The 23,570-nt window shown below is 37.1% G+C and overlaps 1 protein-coding gene across 1 annotated transcript in view; it reads left to right on the top strand.

Annotated features, from left to right (window-relative positions):
* THSD7B (thrombospondin type 1 domain containing 7B) overlaps nucleotides 1-23,570 on the top strand; it is an 860,293-nt gene that overhangs the window by 747,810 nt on the left and 88,913 nt on the right. The window contains exons 16-17 of the mRNA XM_060626021.3: nucleotides 10,123-10,256; nucleotides 17,199-17,349. Coding sequence (XP_060482004.3) covers nucleotides 10,123-10,256; nucleotides 17,199-17,349 — 285 coding nt within the window. The remainder of the gene's footprint in view (nucleotides 1-10,122; nucleotides 10,257-17,198; nucleotides 17,350-23,570) is intronic.

The following is a 23,570-nucleotide window of genomic DNA, read 5'->3' as shown; positions in this document are numbered from 1 at the left end:
TTAAAATACCATTTTCCTGCAGAATCATCTTGTTTTTATTTTGTGAAGAACCAGAAAGGTCTGCCTTAGTCTTGTCCCTTCCTCACTGACTCTGAGGAAGAATGTTTGCAACATGATATTCTTTATTCCATAAAGTAGCAGCTTCCAATTAGTCCCTAATAAGAGTCTCCAACTGATGAAACTAGGGTGGAAATCAGAGGCAAGATCCCAATTTATCACAATGTAAGTGAATGGCAGGGATTCCATTAACCAATCAATCTTGCTCTCTTTTCCACAAAGGTCAGGCTGTGCTGTCCTGGGTTATAAAACATCATGTGTGGCTCTATGTTTCACTTAACTTTGTCCCAGATACATCAGGTTTGTTATGGGAGGACTCACATGAAGAGTTCATATTTTAAAAAGCTGTTTTATGCTGTGACTGGCCTTGTTTCATAGCAGAGAAAACTGTTAGAGCACAATGCAGTCTGAGAACTGCTGCTTTATATGTTTATGTACAGAAAGATCACTCTGTGTCTATAACACATAACATTTTTGTGCAAAGGTCTCTTTAGAGATATTTTGTAATTATTATCTTTGGCTCAACCTATAAGGAATTAATAATTGTGTCTGGTTTTTGTTTAATGAAAAGATACTGTGATCCCCTCCTCTCCTCCTGTCTGTTATAACAGGATCATTTAGAAATTAGCCAAATTAGGAATGGATTTTGTAGTCGGCAATTCTTACATTGTTCCTTCTTTTTAAATTGGTTCTACTAAACAGAAAAAAAAATGGCCATTTTTTTTAAGTTTTTATTTAAATTTTTGATGGCTCCTTTTTTTCTTTGACTTCCTGATTAACTTTGAAATAGTGCTATATGAGAACTCTTATACATTTCAGAGCAGGAAAGGTTTATTTGTGGTAATGATTAAAAGGCGATAGCCTGGTGGGTTTAGAGCTCTCCTTGCCTGTGAAACACCAATTATGAGGCTTTCCTTTTGGTCGTGAAGCCGGAAGCCAGTTTCGTGCTAGCCTACTGTGAGTATTGGTAAGTTCTGAGCAAACCTTGCAAAGACCACATTGCTTTTCAGGTCATACACGGCTTCTGATTTATCCCACCTAAACCAACTTAAGACGAAATAAGATGGTAAATATGTCATGAAAAGTTTTCTTGGCAAATACCCAAGAGTTTCTTCTGCTCTGCTCATTAGTAATACTCCCTGGAATTTAGGGCTCTTGGGAAGCTGATGCCTTGTCTTTTTCTTCACGGTTCTGTTGGTGAAAAAGAGGAAGTTTTCTTTTATCTGTCCTTAGGTTCTAGAATACACTAATCTTAAATGATTTCAAAAAGTAGCACTGATGTTTGAGTTGTCTCTTTCATTTTCAGTTCCAAATCCTGGTGTCTCTTCTACCACATTGAGTTGGAAGCTTTGTGGAGATAGCAGTTAAGAGGATCATTATTCCCAAACTGTAGCCTCCTACTGGGACTGCTGCCATTTCCGCCTTGCTCAGAGCTCTCCTGTACTTTCATCTCTCTCCTGTTTGAGATGACTTATGTTCCCCAAACTTTATTTGGAATCTATCTCTTGATATAAATCTCAGAAATTTTAGTGACTCCCCTTATCTACAAATAAAATTCTATCTCATCACATTTTCCCATTTACTTACCTCAGCTAGCTTTAATCTCCAGGCTTCATCTCATGTGTACTGGGGCCCTTGTGTACTGTTTATGAGAATTATGTTTAGACTGTGGTTCATTTGCTTGACTGGCAACCTCTCATCCAGAGAAGTTCCTATTAGATTATCCTAACTAGGGCTATTCTTCTTTATGCATTTGTATTTGAGAGTCTAGCCACACAAACACAGGATTTCTCTGCCTAAGGGGTGTGCAACTTAGATTACACTGCTTCTCTATATAATTACATTTTTTATCATCCAAATTCTATTGATTTCCTGAGCATGTTTTCATAGGCTTCTTGTATTTATTGGGTGAACAAACAGTTGCATGTATTCCAGAGTATAGGGATAGCATGATGTTCTCAACTACTGAGAATAAGTGGGAACTATATTAGACTCTGTCCCAGCAAAGGCCATTAAGGAAAGTAAAGACTTTGGCCAAAACTTTCACTTGTGTTTGACACTTAGAGAATGAGTTGCAAGCCTCAGAACAAACCCTTCTCCTCCGTTTTTTGATGAACCCAAAACAGTACCATATACCTTTCACATAGAGATACCCTTAGGACATGTGTTTTGAAGAACTGAGATCTGTTCATCTCTCTTTATGCCTCTAACTTGTAAAACTTACGTTACCCGCCAGAAGGCAAGGGTTTCCATTTCAGACTCTTCTATTAAAACAGAGAAAGAAAGCTGTCTTTTCTCTCCTGATTTCTTGTGGTCATATTCTGTGACCCAGGTAAGTGATAACTCACTCACTCACTTTCTCTGTCTTTCCATTCATCCATCTATCCATCTATTTATCTAATATTTGCACCAGACTCCTGGACAGTATCTCATATACAGTAAGGGCAGAAGTGTTCTTTTCTGTAGTCAGGTTTCCATGGTGCAATCAAACTCCCTTTAAAACACAAACCTCTTGCAAAAATTTTGTTATAAATTTTTATTGTGTAAGAATACTTAACATAGGCCCACCCTCAATACATTTTTAAGTATGTAATACAGTATTTGTAATCCATAACCACAGTGTTGTAGGCTGGTCTCTAGAATTTATTCATCTTGCATAACTTAAATTTTATAGCTATTGAATAACATCTCCCCATTTCTCTCGCCCCAGCCTCTGACAACCACCATTCTATTCTTTGCCTCAAAGAGTTTGACTATTTGAGATACCTCATATAAGTGGACTCATGTAGTATTTGTCCTTCTGTAATTGGCTTATTTCACATAATGCTCTCAAGGTTCATTCATAACCTCATTTCTGAAGAGCTATTGGCTCAACTCTTCCAGAGTTTTCTGGAAGTATCAGTGATAATTGGGATGGGGTTGTTCTTGTTTTGTTTGTTACTTCAGCTTGACTGGTAACTGCAATCTGTTCTATGAAAATCCAATGGGCCACCGTGACAGTAGACTCTGGCATGCTATGAGCAGTCTACAAAATATCATCTGATTTTTTGTCATAACACAGCATGGCAGTGGTTGGCATCTCTCAGGGTATTAGAAAAGTCACTCTAACCCTGGATTGAGTTTCCCTCTTTCATTCTATTTTTTATGATTGTTTACATAGTGGTAAAGTACAGAGTGTGGGCCTTATAGTTCAACTTGCCCCGAGTTGTCTATGTCAATATGTTGCCTCAGTTCTGTAACACATATCAGGCACAGAGAGAATCTGGTCAGTGCTCACGCGCGCACGTGTGTGTGTGTTAGTGCTTTACTATAGAATATCATACACTTTATAGGATTTGCACAATAATCATTTTTTTTGATTGTCTATTACCATGCAGTTTACTTTAAGACCATGGTTTACTTTCATAGTCACTTAAATGACACACAGTAAGAAATGAAAATCTGCTATCAGGAAAATACAGTATTAATGAAGAAAAAAAAGCTAAGGCATTGCTTCTTGTTTGCCATTATAAATAAACTACATTAGCACAGATAACTGAGCTTTAATCATGGCCTTTTACGTGAGGGCCTGGTGGCTCCCCAGTATTAAATACCCTCTGTAAAGTTCAGGTTGTGTGTGACACCCTTGAAAGAGGCAGAAATATGGAGAAGGGGAAGAAGTAAATGCATGGCTTGGGGCCCTACTTAGTCTCCATACCCATCCCTACCTCCACCCCCACTTTGGGGAGGAAAAGAGGACCATGTGGATGACAGAGCTGGTTAAGCTGTGCGTGGATATTCATCTTGATTCTGATGGCATTATGCTTAAGAGATCATCAGTGATATTCAGACTGGAGGTAATGGGTTAAGTGCTAATAGAACATTAGAAAAGGAAAAGGAAAAAAAATCTCGGGTTTAGAACTTCTCAGTAAAAAATATTCTTCAATATTCACTTTAGAAAAAGGCTATTCTGTACAACATACCTTGTCTCAAAATAGAAATAGTAAGGTGATTTCAAGGCATAACCTCATTGTTAGTCCATTTCTTCTCTTCATTGTATGTAAAGGCAGTAGTTCCCAGAGCTTTTGATATAAGGATCTTTCATTTTTAGCCAACCTGGATTGAGAAACTTTCTAATGAGGAACTTCAAATTTAGCGGTACTTTCAAGTTAAATTAAAACTTCATTAATCACAGCATTGCCTACATTCCTTTGAGGAGCGGTGATAACAGTATGTCTGAGATTATATTATTCATTGAGACTGTAGACAAGGTTTGGTATGGGAATGCACTTATGGGCCCCTCGGTACAATGCTACAGTTCTCAGGGTCTGCACATCCAGCTCAGAAAGCGCTGTTTTTAGGAGATGAGGAATGTAGCCACCACTTTTACTGTTCTAATCAAATACCCATTGGCTTTAAAGTTCAACAGTTTGTCTACAAATTTTGCAGATAAAACTCAGTCAGCATTATTAGGTTTGTGTTTAGATTTTGCAGTGTGAAAACTGAAAAGAAAACATATAATGCATATTTAAAACCAATGGTGAATCTCACAAACTAGGCATGGGGATAAGCTCAGGGCATTCTCAGGAAATCTTTTCAAACGCTGTGTGGCTAAAGAAGCTAGTGTGAGAAAATGTCCTGGAAGAGGAAAACAGCCAAGGTCTCATACTTGAACATCAAGGCTGGAACTGACAGTTGCCCACTTCACAAGTATGGATCGCTGTACTGCGGATTTCCAGAAAAACCTGACTCCAAATGCTGCCCTCTTGAGCAACACATTGGACAAGTGATGAACGTAATGTTTTTCCCAGACACCAATTTAAAAGCATTTGTGGATTTTTTAAATCCCCCATTCACATCAAGAATTGCAACCACGTAAAAGACATAGTCCCTGCTCTTGCTTTAAACATGGAAGTTGGTTTTCAGAGATACTTTTTGGTTTTTCGAAATTATGAAAAGAGACCCCATACATGAAGCCTTGAAATGACTTGCTTGTGCAGTATTTTTTTATATGAAGTAATAGCCATAATCTACTATATAGATATCTTTGTAATTCTGTTCTTGGTTTTCCCTTCTTAGGATTTATAAATATTAGCATTATCTTCCTCATTGGAAAGATATCCTCAGAGCATGATGATATGCCTGAAACAAGTTAAACAGGCAAAACCCAGCACTTTTTTCGAATCACCAATCTCAGCTCGAGGACCAGCCTAGTCATTCATCAGCCATAAATGGCTCAGAATCTTCAAATTTTATTTATTTTTACATGGAAATAGGGATTCTACTAATGTGTAACTTAAATGATCATGATGGTTGAGACCTGAGACATAAAATGTCGTATAGAAGCTATAAAGTTATATGCAACCTTATGTGGTGTCACTGATAACCTGGGACCAGTGATGCTGTAAAACGTGGGTGCAGTTGCATTAGGACTGAACTTTAGCACTGCATGTATTACATTATGCACAGACAGGTATAAATTCATGATTAACAAAAATGGAAGCAAAAGTTTATTTACATAAATGTGATATTTTTCAGTCATTCAGATATTCCTAATGGAGGAGTACCACCTAATTTAGTTGTAGACCGAAGAAGAAAAGGGGCAGATTTTGGTTAAGCTGAGGGAGGCTGTAGCATGGAGGACCCTTCTGAAGGGAAACAGTGGAAACTGGAGGCTGAAAGAGAGGAAACAGGCAAGTAGAGAAGGGCTGGGGAGAAGTTCTTTGAATTAAGAGATGAGGGTCTTAGCCCTGAAGGAAATTTGTACATCTTATGTTAAAAGCTCACAACATTTGAGGCAGAAGGGAACCCATAGTGCTTTATTGGTCTCACCACTCTGAGAAGACCACTTCCTCTCACACTCCAGTGGTACAGACCTGGCTCTGATTTGCAGGAATTTCTGCTCCTAGATGGGGTTTTGAACCGATGTCAAGTTCTACTGATTAATCTCAGTCCCCAGCATGGAAGTCTACAGCCTGAAGACTTTTACCTGGGCGTTGTTGACTGGCAGCTTCCCTGGAGCAAAGGGTTATTACCACAGAAAATTGGAAGTCATAAATTTTCCTTTCTTTGTTTTTGTTTTGATTGTGGTTATTGTTTGTTTGCTTTATTTGAGTCCTTAAGCCCTAGGACTCTGATAATTAATAATGACATCCGCTGAGCACCACTAAGTCCCTGCTTCCAAGTGTAGGCCAGGGAAGTCAGTTTATAGTTGGAGACTGGTATCACAAAACAGTACTTAGTTAAACTGATCAGTTACAATGAGTGGAGATGTATTTAATAAATATTAAAAGACCGACTCAATGAATAAGTTTATGATATGACTCCAGAACTAGCAAAATTATAAAAACACAATTCCCCATTGAAGAAGTAATAAATAAGACTCATTACTAGGAGAATCAAATGTTGCCTCTCAGAGGATTTAGATTTTTCAGTGGCATTTTTAGCATCTATAGCCCTATTAAACCCTATTATTTTCTTCCTAATTTGTGCCATTTAGGAATGATTTTCATTTAACTTTCCCATGGCTCATTTCTCTCCTTCAGAACATTTCCATATGATTCCCTGATAAAGTCCATGCTTTAACACATTTCCATTATGAAACTGTAATAAGCACCAACGAAACAGCAATATGAAATGGCCAGAACATAAAGGACTGACAGGAGAAGAAATTGGCCAGCTGGGTAGTTAATTTTTATTCTGGAATGCCTACTGCACTTTTTGCCGCTTCTGGTTGTTTTAACCCTCTCAATAAGATTCCTTGCCTGATGGACAAGGACTGTAAGGAGACAATTCTCACAATTCTTTTTTATGTTTATTTTACTATGGGGGGGGGGGGCGGGGAGAGCACGCGTGAGTGCATGTGCATGAGCGGGGAGGGGTAGAGAGCGAGAGGGAATCTGAAACAGACCCCAGGCACTGAGCTGTCAGTACAGAGCCTGATGTGGGGCTTGAACTTGGGAATGGCGAAATCATGACCTGAGCCAAAGTCAGACACTTAACCAACTGAGCCACCCAGGCACCCCTATTCTCACAATTCTTAAAGGACATGGTTTTTCCCCATAACAAAATCATCAAGCGGTACCTTTTAATGACACAGTGATTGTTCTTCACGCCAGCCCATAATGGAAAGGAGAGGTTTTTATTTTTGTTCCTCCTTATTGTCCTTTGGGCTTTGCAAAATACCCCTTACGTGTTCTGTTTAGTGGGCCTGTGTTCTCTGAAGAATTACATGAGGGCCAATTAGCAACTGGGCTCCCTTAAAAAATTAGTTTCAATTCAACAATTACTTGTTGAACACCACTCTCTTCTCCATGTCTTGTGAAAAACAGGCATATGGAAACTTAGTTCCTGACTGCCTAAAACTCAAAATTTTCTTTAAGTAGCCACCTAAACAAATGCTGATTATACAGGTTTGACTTTGGTTAGGACCAGAAGCATCAGGTATGAAAAGTACAAATTGTGTTTCTCTGAGCTTATTCTCTCCATATTATTTGAAGTAAAAAGTAGACTTATTATATAAAGTAAAAAGTACACATTAAGACCAAGGTGAGAAAACGAGTTAAAGTGGTGTGAGAAATAGGAAACATTTAGAGAGTCAGATGATGACTTTATTGAATGTGCACGTTCCCCCAGCAACACACAATGAGGTTCTAACCTCCAGCATTGTCCCGGCTGTGTACATGTGCATCCTGACGTTATAATCTGGCTACAGGTCTACTGAAAACTGAGACAGCCAGTGAGTACCAAAGATATGCCAACTAGGGGTCATGGGAAAAGCCTTGCAGAAGCGATGGGGTTTACTTGGGCTTTGAAGGAAGGGTAGGGATTTATCAGCTAGAAGTAACAGTATGAGCAATATTAAAATAGCATACACATCTGAGGGGGAAGAAAAACAAGTAAATCCACGTGACTGGAGAATCTTTTTTAAGAGTTGCTTTTTTATATACCATTGGCCAAGAGGATGGGTCAACATCTTCCTACCTAAATATGCTCCCTATCTTCCAACAGCTTTTCATTGAGGTTGGTTACTCTGCTACAGGTGTAGATTGCAGAGCATAAAGAGTAAAAACAGTAAACCAATATATGACCAGACATTAAAATGTGTATATCAGAGGAATATGCAACTAAACAGGTTTTCTTTCTCCCCCCCCCCCATCTGTCTTTGGGGTTTCCATAGGAGGGAAGGTAGTCTAAGCTCTGCCTAGTACTGATAGCTTTAGAAATATAGGCCCCTTTCAACATATTCCATCCATTTGCTTTCACATTCATACATGAGGTATGGGAAAACACTTTTTTAATTAATATTTTCATCTACCCCATTTGTACCAAGTTGGTTTGGCAGGCTTTCATGCATTTCATATGAAAGCCAAAGAGCTTTACTTAAATGGTCTGGTACCTACTGAAAAGTTTATAGAACAAGCCCATAAATTCAGTGCAATCTTTATTTCTTGGTATAGTTGAGTTGACTAAACCCTCAGCTGTCATCAGCTCACTTTCCAGGTGTCTGCTCGGTTGGGTTCCTGTCTTTTCATTTTTGTCGATTTTTCTCTTACATCTACCATGCTAGAAGTTTTTCAGGCAGACTTTTCTCCCTTACAAGTTATTACCTCCTTATTCTAATGTAGATTCTGCTTCCAAACCTTTCATTCCATTCTTGGCAGCCTTCGCAGCATGAAATGTGATTCTTTTATTACTTAATTCCTTACTTTCCTACACCCATTTCCACTTCTATTTCCCCATCTCCTTTCATTTTGCCCTCACATATTTTTCACTTTGTGGTTTTCCTTTTCCTTGTGTGCTCTAGGTGAGAGAGCCAAATAGAACCCCATGGTTAAAAATAGTTTCTGACATTATTTGTGATTCCTAAGATGTAGTCTCACAAATAACCTTTTCTCATTTGATTTCCATCTAACATGCTGACGGTGCTCCAATCTTGTTTTCTGATTATCCCATTACACAGTGCTTTCCCTCACATTTAGTGGAAACTTGCAAGGAACAGTTCTGTTTGGGTAGCATTGCCTAGTCATCATTTATGATTTTGTGGAATTAGAAAGGCAGTAGGAGAAAAGAACTCAGGCCTAAATTTTTATTTAAAAGGAAAAGCATTAATTAAGTATTTTGGTAATAGGTTGAATCACTCTTCATCAGCGTGCTATATTAGAGCCCTCTCTGTGATCTAGAGTAACCTATCACGCAATGAAACATTTTCTTACCAAGGGAGAGTGCTGTGCTCTATATTGACTAATGCATTTTAAATTCAGTCTTAAATAGGCAAACTCAATTGACTACCCATTGGGATACAATTGTAGGGGGAAAAAATCATCACAAACAAATGCATAGGAAGTAACCTAAGAATTCATTTACTGTAATCATTGTTTTTACCATAAAAGTGTAAATATTCACAGTCAGTAATCAATCATGCACAACCTTTAATAGTCTAGCAGTGTTTGTCTTGTGTGTGTGTGTGTGTCTGTGTATGTGTGTGTGTCTGAGTGTTATAGCTATGCTCTGAAAACATCCTACAAATAGATGAATTCATATGAAGCCACAATACCCAGGAGGCTAAATGATTGCCTGTTAGCATTGATCATTTGGGGGCATAAAAAGAAATTTCCGGTGCAAATAACACCACTTTTCTTATGCATTCTAAGGACCTCTTATATTCAAGAGTAAATTTTCCTTACATATATTTGTTTCAATTGACATCTTAAAGTACATCTGAGAATACAATACGCCAAATAATTGAGAGCTGGACCGTCTAATAGATGCTGTGTGAGGTCTTCAAGGAAATGAAATGGTAATGGAATTCTTATTCTCAGTGGTAGGAAATGACTGTCCTTTGTTCTCTTCTGTGAAGGCATGCCATCAAATCTTAGTTGATTTCGCCTGTATGTTTCTTTAGGCAAGTCAGTAATTTCAGAGAAGCCAAATACATCTCACTTTTTGGGAGTGTAATTTGGCTGTTTTAACCAGAGTATAGTTCTTGGGTTATGTTCATCCGGCATTATTAAAAGATAGGCTGTTTTCATATACCTTGGGTAGTTCCACATAATTTTTTTTTCCTTTCCTATTCTTGCTTGGCAGGTCCATGAGGCAGTCCCATGCTACAGTGAATGCAATCAGTATTCCTGGGTTGTAGAACACTGGTCTCCATGCAAAATCCACAATGAGCTGAGATCTCTGCGCTGCGGAGGAGGAACACAATCTAGGAAAATCAGGTGTGTAGAGATGGAGACACTTGGGAAATGGGCCTGTGGAAGTTACACATTTTTATAAAAGAACAGTGTTGCTTATCCAAGTACTCTCTGATTTTTACACCGCATACTCTGGCTTTCGCTCATCATCAAGTATCTGTGGAAGCATATGTGCCCTAACTGCCATGTGTACAGTGGGATTTCCTCTGCAGTTCAGTCACAGTCCTTATCGTTTCCTACAAATGACTTAGGTGGGAAAGCTAATTGCATGGAGCAGGCTGGCATCCCTTCACTGACTCATAATCAGCTATAAGTAAGTCTTAACAGTTACGGAGATTTTAAAAACAGGAGATTTTGGCTGTGATTTTGCTCTATGGGTAGTATAGTTGATGGACATGATCTTAATTTTGAATGTCAATGCATTGAAAAGCTCAATTTAAACCCTCCCTATTAGCCCTGGAAACTAAAGTCTGAGAATATTTATAAACAGTAGCAATGAATTTTAATACAAAGAAAGCACACCTCTGAAAGAACTTAGTGAATTCTGGGTTATTTACAGAGTGGTCTTCTTTAATGTTTTTGTCTTGTAAATGCAGCAGTGATAAGCAAAGGAAAACACTTGGTCTGAATTTGTCAAAATGGCCTGTTCAAAAACAATTTGGAAAGAAAGAATTTCTTTACCAACTGAGGATTAAATGTTAGAGACTGAACAAGCAAAAACTAAAATATTAATGATAAACAATGGTTAGTATGTGAATTCAAGAAGAAAATAGAGTTTAGCCAATTATTGAATCGCATGAGTATAGGGTATCATTTTGTGAGATTTAGGAAGCTCCATGTCAAACGGACAGTGCCCAAAGCCTGTAACTCCCTATTGAGTTCACTGTTGGATTGACGTCAGTTGCCAAGGCAGAGCCTGCTTATATGTGTTGATTGTTACTGAACATCAGTGAACCTACTTTATTCCATAAGTCAGTATGCACCCACATCCACCATTTCTGTGACTTAGTCCCAATGTTGCAAAACCACTGATAAGCATGTTGGAAGAAATAGCTGTTAGTGAAACTTTGATGTGCTCCTCCTCATCAACCTAAGTGAATGGCTAGTAGAGAAATTGTCTTTTTGTCACTTTGTTCAGTCCCCTTTCCTCTTGGGACTGGTGTGCTCAGGTTGTCGCAGACTTTTTTCTCTTCAAAATCTGTATCTCCTGTGTCTTGTTCTCTTGGTTTTGAGAAATGACTGATCAATCTAGCTTATCAAGGAACAAGCAGCTGAGCTGTGGTACCTCCACTCTCATCCCAGACAGGCCTCTTACCAGTACTAAAGCAAAATCTCAGGAGAGAAAGGAAAGCTTTAAGAGAATAAATCACTACCAACAGAACTGTGGCAGGCTGACTGAGGAAAAACATACTTAAACAAGAAGGCCTTTAACTTCTCAGCTCAACATATAGAGCTTGATATAATAAAAGTAACACAGCTAATGAATATCACTCTGATATGGGCTAAATTGCATTCCTCCAAAATTTATGTATGTCCAAACCTTGAGAACCTCAAAGTGTGGCTATATTTGGAGACAGCCTCTTTAAAGAGGTAATTAACGTTAAATGAGGTCACTGGGATGGGCCCTAATCCAATCTGACCCATGTCCTCATAGAAAGAGGAGATTAGGACACAGACACAAAGGGAAGACCATGTAAAGCCACAGGGAGAAGACAGCCATCTGCCATCTACAAACCAACAAGAGGGGTCTCAGAAGAAACCACCCTGCCAGCACCTTAATCTCAGACTTGGAGCCTCTAGAACTGTGTGAAAATAATTTTCTGTTGCTTAAGGCACCTAGTCTGTGATATTTTGTTGCAAATTTTGTTCTGGCAAATTTTGTCATGCTTTATGTGTATAATAACATTAATTATGGGAAGCAGATTTTCCAGGTGTGTTGCATTCCAAACCACTACTGACCTTAATAAGATGCTGTTAGAATGAATAAAATAGCTTATCCTTTCTCTTTCTTGAAACCTCTAATCTGGAGGACATCTTCACGGTTCATCTTGGGTTGCAATCTTCAATTAATTCAAAAAATATTCTGTGTGTCAGGCAGTCTAGGCACTGGGGATAAAATGAACGAAATTTTCTATCCTCAAATAACTTGTAGCAGTAGGAAAAAAAATAAACACATAAACATAATGGAATGTCTTTACTATGAAATGCCAAGAAAAAAAATTGGATTGGAATGAGTGGGGATACTGTTTTGGAGAGGTTCGTCAGCAAAATATTGAAGCAGTGATCTGAATAAGATGAGAGATCTGCATGAATATAAAGATCTATAGAAAGAAATCCCAGGGAGAAGGAGTGTCCAAAGCCAGAAACCTTTTTTGGCTTGTTATAACAAGATGAATAGCAAGGTGTTCCATATGGCTGGCGTCACTACTCAAATGACACAGCCTTCTAAAACAATGTCAAAGAATTTTTTTTCCAACTGTTTGAAGCTATGAAATGTTTGAGACAGAGGAAATTACATAGTCTTATTTGCATTTGAAAGGACCTTGTCGGATGTAGTGTAGAGAAGGTATTTTGGAGTACATAAGTAGAAGCTGGGATGAAGTTTTCAGGGACACTGATGGTTAGCTTGGGCTTGGTAATAATGAAGATGGTAAGCAGGTCACATTGGACTATTATCGGAAAGTACAGACCACAGGATTTATTTATAAAGTGATGGTAGAATGTGGAAGAAAGAAAAGCATCAAAGATGATGGCTAGGTTTTAGTGCCTGAACAATCATAGGAATGATGGTGCCATTTGTTGAGATGAGGAATATTAGAAGCGAGTTTCAGAGAGAAAATCAAAAGCTAGCTTTTGAACACATTAAATTTGAGATGATTTTAGCCATCTTACTGCGACAGTACCGTTTTGGAGTTCAGAGAGAGACAGTGGTATAAATTTGTGCATCAACAGCTTATACATTTGGTATATATTGATAAGAAAAGACATAAGAAATGGAGACCTGGGGAAATCCAATATTCATGATGACAACAAGGAGAAAACTATACAAAGGCACTGAAAAAGAATATCTGGAAAAGGAGGAAAACCATGAAAATGGGAAGATAGAGGGTTTTTCAAGAAAACAAAATAATCAGTTGTTTCAAATGGTTGTCAGAAATTTACTAAGATGAGAATTGATGAGTTTGGCCATGTGGATTCTGTTAATGATGCTGATAAAAGGTTTATCTGGATTAGTAATAAACATATGATTAATGTAAATTCAGCAGGTGGTTATGGAAGAAGTGGGGGGGAAGCATGTGGAGAAAGCAAATATAGACTAGCTTTAAAACAGTTTTGCCATGAGTTTTGAGGAGAAATGAGGTGACAATTGAAGGGACATATGGCAAAGAAATTGATGATGCAGAATATGTATCTGCAGGGGTATTTTCATTTTGGAACATCTTCAATATCAGTCTTTTTAAGTCATTACTCTTGGGCTTGTCAGAACCACCAGAAAAGTCTCTTTGTAAATCATGCATGAAATAGATAATCCTAGCAGCCAGTGTTTTGGGAACCTAATGAAAGAAAGCTGTTGATGTGGTAGACAGAATGGTGGCCCCCTAAAGATGTCACATTTTGATCACTGAAATCTGTGAATATGTTAACTTACATAGGAAAAGGGACTTTGCAGAGATGATGTTAGGATTAAAAAGGGAAGATATTCCTGGATTGTCTGGGCGGGGACAATTTATTCACAAGGGTTCTTAAAAGTGGGAAAGGAAATATGCGAGAAAGGGAAATGTAACTACAGATGTAAGGCAGAGAGAGATGCAAGTCTGCTGGCTTTGAAGATGGAGAAAGGGGCCATGCCCAAGGAATGTGGGTGCCCCTAGAACCTTTAAAAAGATAAGGCAGTGGTTTCTCCTCTAGAGCATCCAGAAAGGACTCCAGCTTTGCCAAAGCAATGATGTTAGCCTACTATGATCCATGTTGTATTTCTATACGATAGAATTGTAAGATAATAAATCTGCATTGTTAAAACTTCTAGGTTTGTGGTCATTTTTTTCAGTGTGTTAACTCATACTTAAACCCTTATTTTTCAATATGATACTCCCATCCTTAAGTGAGGCATGCATGTTCTAGCCCAAAGATTCTTTTTGTGACCCCTCCAGATAATAAACCTTCAGTTACCTGCAAGGGGAGTAGAGAGGCCATCAACTATCCTTGTGGACTGGAAGTAGGAGGGAGTCTGAGGGCCCAGGTACTTCTTAAACACATGATCAGTAAATCTTCCAGGTTTTCAGCCTCACCTTCAGCCATATTTCCAGAGGTACTTGGTGCCACAAGTTCCTGAAATTTTTATGTGTTCTGGGGTGTAAATGGAGTTACTTCCTTTGTTTTTCCTTGAAGTCTTAGTATTCAGCTTTCTTGGTATGTATGCTAAGTTAGTTACCACTAGTTCATCTATTTTCTATTTGTTGCTTTTGTCCTTTTCCCATGTTCTTTGTCCTTGTAGGGAAATGCCTTGGGTTTTTGGGTTTTCTTTGTTTGTGGGCTTTTTGTGGATTTTGTAACAAATTCTTTTACTATTGTTTTTCTGGCATATTGGGAGTGAACAAAGGCTAATGCAAACGCTGAATTGGATGCCACTGACCAGAAGTCTGATCTCTTCTTTCTCAGTGAAATAAATAATAAAAGAACATCAGCTGAGAGCATGCAGGCAAGAAGGAAAGCAATTTCCAACTTTTAAGTTTGTCCGGAGTAAGACACATAAGATATTTTGTGGTCTTTACTTCCACTATTGACTCTTACCACAAAAGAAATTAAAGTTCATAGATGACTCTATACAATGCCTCCCTATATTAAAAGGCATTACTTACATCTTCTCTCTCCTATTCTACATTAACCTCCTTTATACAATATATAGTCTTTCATTACTTAGCACCTCACAAAGCTTATTTTGTTGTGTACAAGGTAATGGACTACTTTGCCATTTTCCTGAATTAAAAACAAAACTGTATGGCAGTTGGTTGAGCGTCCAATTCTTGATTTTGGCTCAGGTCATGATCCCAGGGTCGTGGGATTGAGCCCTGCATCAGGCTCTGTGGTAAGCATGGAGTTTGCTTAAGATTTTCTCTCTCTCCCTCTACCCGCTCCCCTGCTCATGTTCTCGATAATTCATTCTAGTATAGCATGATTTGAGGAGCACCAAAGTTTCTCCAGCATATGTATCTTAAAATGCTTATTCCTTGGCTATGGCATTGTGTCTGAAATTGTCAGATCAGCAAATGGCACCATTTAACTCTTCATTATTGTCATTTTCATCTTCACTTTATCATCACTAGAAGAAAAGTGTGCTAACAGTCAGGATCTTGCCCCTCGTGTCTGTCTGTCTATCGGTCTGTCTCTCTCTCTCTCTTTCTTTCAGTTCTATATCTCAACAGCCAGGCAAGGGCCTGTTACCCAGTAAATCCCTAAAAATCATTCCTAAATGAATTATTATTGAAAATACTAACTTTGAATCCCATATCTAGCAGAAGAGACTTGCACACAGCTGGTCTTTCTTAAACATTTTTGAAAAAATGAATTCAAACAGAAAATTCAAATTGGGATTTAATATCAATACAGAGAAATGCCCACTCATAGGGGTATAGTTGAATGGATGTTCACAACAAAGACACAGTTGTGTAGCTAGCCCAGAGGCTGAGAAATAAAATATTACCAGGACTACCTTAAGCCCTTATCAGTAAGTAACCATTCCCCCAAACCACTCTTCTGACTTCTGATACTGTAGATGAATATTGCCTACTTCTTAAATTTATATGAATGGAATCGTGTAGAGCATACTCTCTTGTGTCTATCTTCTTTTGTTCAGCATTGGATATGTGATCTTCATCCATGCTCTATAATGTAACAATAGTTCATGCATTCCCGCCACCTTGATAGCATTTAATTGAATTACTTACCACAATGTATTTATCTATTGACCTTGTTGAATATTTGGACTGTTTCTAGTTTGGATGATTATGAATAGTGTTAATATGCATATATTGCCAGATTTTTTTTCTTTTTTGATACACATTCATACACATTTCTTTACATGTTATAGGCATGGAATTGTTGGGTTACATGATATGTCTATGTTTCGTTTTGGTAGATACTGCCAACTAGTTTTTCAAGGAGTTTGTGCTCCAACCGACAATGTAAGAAGACTTACAGTTGTGGCATATTTTTGCCAACCCTTGATATTTTCCATATTTTTCACTGAAGCCATTCCAATGGGTATGTAGTGGTATAATACTTCAGTTTTAATTTGATTGAATCAATAGCATGATTATTTTGTCTTGCCTTTGCCAGCATTCTTCTCAAGCCCAACATAGATTAGACCAAGCATCTGCACACCATGTGCTCAAATGCTGCATGTAAATGCTTACATATTGACCTTTGGTTTGTGATACCAAAATTCCTTACTGAAATGAAGAGAATACTTGAAAGAAAAACATATTCAATTATGTTTCACATTACTTGGTCATGACCTTAAATGTGTCGGACAAAGATTAAGGAAGTTTGGATTATGTGAGATATAAGTGTAGGAAAGGTCTAAGAGAGTCACAGGAACTACGAAGGCTCTCACTGTTACAAAAGTGATGATGAATTCATTCAGAGAAGGAAAGACTTCAAAATTTGTTACCGTAAAAAGAAAATTCACTCTGTGCTGGACCTGAGTTAAAGTAGTGTAGGTCTCTTGAGATAGAGAGTTCTTCAAGAATGACAGTGGACTCCAGTTTTTTTGCGTTATTCTCTCCTGCTCTGCTGAATAAAGGATTATCATTCAATAAAGGTCAACTGGCTGAAGAAGGAATATTTTTCCCTTGATTTCTCTGCTAGTCTTATTTTATGTTTAACTATCTTTGAGGGGTAAGTAACTATATCATAACTATTTTAAATTTACTCTCTATTGTTTTATCCTTTGATCTGGCTTTGCAGATGCGTGAGTGCTGCAGATAGTGAAGGGGGAGCCGTGGATAACAGCCTGTGCAACCAGGATGAAATTCCCCCAGAAACCCAGTCCTGCTCTCTCTTGTGTCCCAGTGAATGTGTCATGTCTGAGTGGGGACCTTGGAGCAAATGCCCACAGGTAATTTCTCTTCCCTTATCAGTACCCTAATCCTCCAGTGCTATCTTCACTGTTGGCCGCTATATATTCACAGTACTTGCTCTCCGAAACATTCTTCTAGTAACATGAGAATATAATTTTGCCTAAGAAGGAAGAAAAAAAAAATTCAGCAAGCGAGACTGAACAATTTAAAATGCCAGTGCTTCTCTTCAGGCCTTTATCATGGGAACGCGAACAAGGAAAATAAGCCTATAATGATCACACTAGGATTTGAATGCACACCCATTGTTAAAGAGGTCTTCTTTAGTACCAAAATGATTCTCATTATAATCTCTTGGTTCTGTTCCATTTTTATCCTGGAAGAATCAATTATATCTTAGTAGCTCAACTCTCCTGTGTAATTTAGCTTCTGTTAGTGATGATCTGTTTTTGCCTTTTGCTGTTTTCCTGAAGATGAGGTGTTCTTTTGTCATGTTCTTCTTCCAGAGCTGACAAAAAACCTTTTTTAAAGTCTAAAGCATTTGCCTTTATTTTTTTCTTTTTTTAAAAAGTGGAAAAATAACGTGAGTGTGGAAAAATAAATATTCCTCAAATAGAACGGTTCCACTTAATATTCTCAGAAACTAAACTCTGATATTTTAGACTTGTATTATTTCAGCTTACAGAGCTAAAAAAAAAAAAAAAAAAAAAAAAAAGGATAAGGAGTATGTTATATGGCTCCAAACATTAGGAAAGGGAGACTTAGGGTACTGTGAATTCAGTGGTGATACTGACAGTTTATAATAAGATTGTGTTAAATCTTTGCATGGAAATGGAAAATATTTTTGAAATCAGTTAATATTCTTTACTTGCAGTTTTGAATTATTGGTTCATCATTAAATATTGCAGACTTATCTTTGACATTTCCATATTCAATTCCTAAAAGAGTTTTTCCCTTTATTATTTTTTCTTTGTTGTATCTTGTTTTGGGAGGGGTAGGACAACACAATGTTAAGATGAAGAGATATTAACGGTAATTTGTAGGAATGGAATGTTGGTCCTACTAAGTCACTTATTTTGTATAACTTAAATATAATGAAAGTTAACATTTATTGAACACTTACTGTGTGCAAGGCACATGTAAAATTATTCTCTTTAGACCCTACACCAGTCTTACTAAGTACATAATATTATCAATCCAATTATACAGATGGACAAACTGATTCTCAGGAAGGCTAAGTAGCTTGCACAAAGTTTTACACTGAATAAGTGATGGAGCTGGGAATAAACTTGATGCTGTCTGCTGAAGCCAAAGCCTTTGCTCTTACATCCTTGGCTCCCTTATCTTAGAAGAATTAAGGTAGATTTAGATCCACTACTTCTCTTTCTGTAAGATGCAGCATTTATTTTAAGAAACAAAGCAAGTTCAGGGCACCTGAGCAGCTCAGTCAATTGAGTGTCTGACTCTTGATTTTGGCTTAGGTCATGATCTCAAGGTCGTGTGATCAAGCCCTGAGTCCCCTGTTAGGTTCCACACTCAGCTTAAGATTTTTTTCTCTCTCTCTCCCTCTGCCTCTTTGCTCAACTCAGTCAGTCTCTCCCTCTCCGTCTCTCCCCCTCCCACCAAATTAAAAAATCAAAAAGGTAGAACAAAGCAAGTTAACTGTCAGTATGATTATTCTCTGACTACATATAGGTAGTTATAAGTACATATATTCACACTTTACAAAATGTGGCAGCATACATTATTAATCAACTTGCAGAAGAATTAGCAACCTAAATAAGTTAAATGTAGAGGTCATGATCTTCCTTCTCTTTTTTCCAGTTTTCTCACAGTAAACTCCATTAGGCTTCACATTACAATGAAAATGTTGCCTCTTAAGTTAAGGAGTCTGTCCATTGAGCTAAATGTCTGTTGTAGGAGCATTTTATACAATGTTGTGATGGCCTGGCATCCTGTGTTTATTTCTTTGAATTTCTAAGAGGCAATTTTCTTTAAGGTTTGCTTTTCCCAACATAATCACACTACTTTTGGAGCATTTAGAAATTGGAGATAGAGAAAATATTTCAGCCACCTTTCATATGTCTGGAAGATGACATTGGCAGTTACTCGCTTATCAGCAGGAAGTGAGAGTGTTGGTCTGTCAACTGCTTATGTACCTGCTCAGTAATAATAATAATAATAGCTATGACAACAGTAATAACTTTCATTGAGCACATCTTATGTAACAAGCACTGTGCTGGAATTTCATAACACTATGCTATGATGATAGACTTTTGTCCACAGTCACTCAGGTCTGTTTGACCACAATGACCTTGTTGTTTCTAGATGCTGTGCTGCTCTCAAGTGTAAATAAAGTCTTTAAAATGGAAAAAAATATAGTCAGGTCTCAAACCTGACTCTCTTAAATGTGTTGCATAATTTTAATAAATTGCAACATCTTAGCATAATGCCCCAACATTATAGGTGCTTAAGCAGTACTTGATAATGATCATGATCATGATTATAGCAAAGTTAGCAAGCTGGATCTTTATACTTGAAGTTTAATTAGCACTTCAATGTGCATTTTCTGAGAAAAATAAAACAATTATTGTGTAATTGTTCTCTATAGCATGTACTAATTTGTGCATCTAACTATTGACCATTATTTTACTAAATTCTCCTTTGATAGTCAGCAGTGTGACATATGTTAATAAGACCAATTCACTATGTTTTTCTTTCATCTTTTTCTTACAAGGGCAGTCACACACATAGAGTGTGACTTAGAGTCAAACACATAACCAAAAAAAAACAAATAAGGAGAAGTGCCCCCACCCCCACCAACCAACAAAGAAACAAACAAAAACAGGATATTTCTGAGACAAAAATATGTTTGTCTTTATATGGTACTCTGAAATTTACGTTTTGATTTAACTGTAAAAACTACATTTAATGTGAAAAAAGCTTAATATGTTTTAAATATAGTAAATAGATTTGCCAGTTAATTAAAACAAGCTTAGCAAAACCAATTATTTAAGTAAAATTATGTTTTGATTTCTCAGCATGTGTCCTACACTCAGGCTAAGCATATGAGACAGACCATCACTACCAAAGAACTCAGAGCTCTGGTATCTTTATAAATACATACTGTGTATGTATAACAAAGGATTCAATAGCTGAGTAGCAATGTTTATTAGTTCACACTGTGTTTACTAATAAAGTGGTAGGCAATATATAAAATGATTATACTTCCTAACCTCTGGGTCAATGACTTTCACTCTTGCACATGTAAGAAGCCTCTAGAAAGTACATTTACACACAGTATCTCTGCCCTGTCCTATAGATTCTGATTCAGTACATCTGGGTGAGGATCATGAGTTTGCATTTATAAAATTTCCAGGTGATGCTGATTCTGCTATTCTGGGAACACATTCTGAGTCCCAAGGCTAAGGCCATTACATTCAAGTCATGTTTTTTTCTCAACCTCACTGTAATCACAACTATTTGTTGAATATTGAGTGAGCATGTAGAATTAATTGGACACCTAGCTTATATTTACAGATGCTTTTCATGTGCCAGAAATGTGCTTAGCACTTTGTATTTATTATCCCACTTAATCTGCAGAATGCCACTATGAAATATACTATTATCCTCCCAATGTATAAATGAGCAAACTGAGTCTCAGGTTAGTAACCTGCTTTTAAACAGCTAGCAAAAGGGACATGACTATTTAAGTCTGTGTAATCTATACATAATCCCTAACCACTCAAAAGAAAAAGAATCCATACTTCCTGTCCTAGAGAATATGCTAACCTATAAAATCTGTTGTCTCTTTTTGTGGTTTACTTTGGTTATTGGATTTGTGAATAAGTTGAATAATCTACATCATTTGACTAGTTTGCCAAGGAGGGAAAGCAAAATAGTCACAAACGAGGGTGTGATCTAATGCACGGGAAAACTTGCTGGCTGTGTGGCTATGGCCAAGTTACTTAAACTTCTGAGTTACAAGTTCCTCATCGGGAAATAAGGACAATGGCCACTGCTTTTCCAGATCATTTAAAGATTAGAGATAATGTGTATAAAGTGAACAGCACAAGTATTACTTGATACAGATTTGTTAAAAAAAAAAAAAGAAAAGTAAGAAGCAAATCAAAGTTTTATACTGTGGTTGGGAAACAAGCTAGGTTGGTATATATTTTCTAAGTCATACAGGTAATGTCCCTTCTTTCACATAAAATGGGTTATTATGTGATCTTACAGAAATAAAATGTCATCTTCTCTGCTGAAAAAATGACTTATGCTTAATTTGATAGTAGTCCCTAAAAATAAGGCTTCAGAAAGATAACTTTGAATGAATGGGTCACTGACCTTAAAGTTACTGCCAATTGCAAAGCATACCAAAGAGCAAATAAGACAAAGGCATTAAAAATTTTGTTGGGACCATTTTCACTGTATTGGAAAGAACTGGAGACTATGGATCAAGCAAAACAAACACAATTCAAGGCAGAATTTGAAGAAAATGGAAAACCACGTGTTTCACTTATTTTTATGTTCTTGTTTTTCATACAACATACACACACACCTCATTTATTTTTTTTATCCCAATATGCTCACTTCTCTAGAATGCTTTAATGTGGAAGGAAGCTTATAGAATTGCACATTTAAAAACCTTTTCAATAGTGTTCACTCTTTAAAGCTATACGTATGTGTATAAGTACACAAATATGAAAAATACATATATAATAGTTCATTGTTTATTACCAAGAATTTCTTTTTTACCTACCTAATCCTAATTGTTTCCCATTTTCATCCTTATTCTTTATAAATTTTGCTGCTAAGTATTATTCATAGAATCATATATTCTTCAAGAGAGGTTTATAAATTTCTAAATTCAGAAACTGTTGAGCCCTTGACATAACTGAAAGAATATATGGTTCTCGTCATGTATGCTGCCAATCCCTACAGAAATTTTCTATTGAGTAATACATATTTTCTATTTTTATGACTCTCCTTGGAGGCTTACTGAAGGAATTTCTGAAACAATAATGTTGATAGAAGGCAGCAGAGAGGGTCCTAGAAGTGAATTCCAAAGTGAGGTACACTTGACAAAAATAAACCTTTGCAAAACCTATCCAAAAAGATGACTTGAGTTCAGCAAACCTACTTGAACTTTAATTGATTTACTTCCGGCTGAATGCATCAAAAGCTGGTCAGAACTATAGCTGGGCATACCCTTTCACTGTAGGAATTGGAGACTCATTTAACAGTTGTCCACATACAATCTCATGATCAAACAGTGACTCAAATCTTTGCCTTATTACCAGGGCAACTTCTGAAGAAGCATCACAAAGGAGGGCTTTGCAAAGAAACTGGAGTTTAAGTGCAACTGAATCTGGATTCTTTCATAATCTTAATATGATGCGAGTATAGGTATATACTAACAGATATATACTACCATTAACCTCCCAGGTGAAGAAACTTTTAGTTTAAAACAGTTAGAGAAATGTAGACCAATTTTCTAAGAGCTCCAGAAGTAAGCATTTGAGGACTAAGGAAAACCTTATTTTTTTCATGGCTCTCCAGTATTATTTTTTGTAGGGTCTGTCAACAGTGACATTTTATTACTGATGACTCAGCATTTTCAGTACCTTAGCACTGAAACAGTACTCTAAAAGTTATATTTCCAGGAAAACAATGTACCCCAATGTATACTATTCATATTCACCTCCAAGCACTTTATCAACCTCTTTTCAATCCATAACATGCAGATGACAACCTGTATTTGTCTCTGGAGGGCATGTCTAATGGTCATGACCCTTAAGTTACCTTATGCTTTTCTTTGACTCACAACTGAAGGCCAGTGGAGGAAAATGCTAATTTTTTTATATGCTGGACTGAAAACTCTGGTTGTTTTTGTTAAATTGATATTGTCTCTTTATTAGAAGCCAGTAATTCATTACTCAGAGCTTTGTGGAGTATTTTACCCCACTGTCAGTGAGATTTAATATAACCTAGAACCATTCTTACTTCCAGAATTATACTAGGCCCTGCCAAAAAAAGGGTCTCATTTCATGCAATGTAGTAGCAAATGATAATCCTATAAAGGCAGCCTTTGGGCTCATCCAGTTTTGTTTTTTTTGTTTTTTTTTTTAATTTAATTTGTTTTTCTTTCTTTTGCAGTGTGATTTTTTTGAATCTCACTATCATCAATTTGGGATACAAAATAAGTTTCTATTGCACTTAGTATCTCTGTCTCTGTCTGCCTCTTCTCTACTTATCTTTA

This window comes from Panthera onca, chromosome C1 (assembly GCF_046562875.1).
Source record: "Panthera onca isolate mPanOnc1 chromosome C1, mPanOnc1 haplotype 2, whole genome shotgun sequence".
In the NCBI taxonomy this organism is placed as follows: Eukaryota; Metazoa; Chordata; class Mammalia; order Carnivora; family Felidae; genus Panthera; species Panthera onca.
Note: the sequence above shows the minus strand (reverse complement) of the source record. Positions and strands in the feature narration are given on the sequence as shown.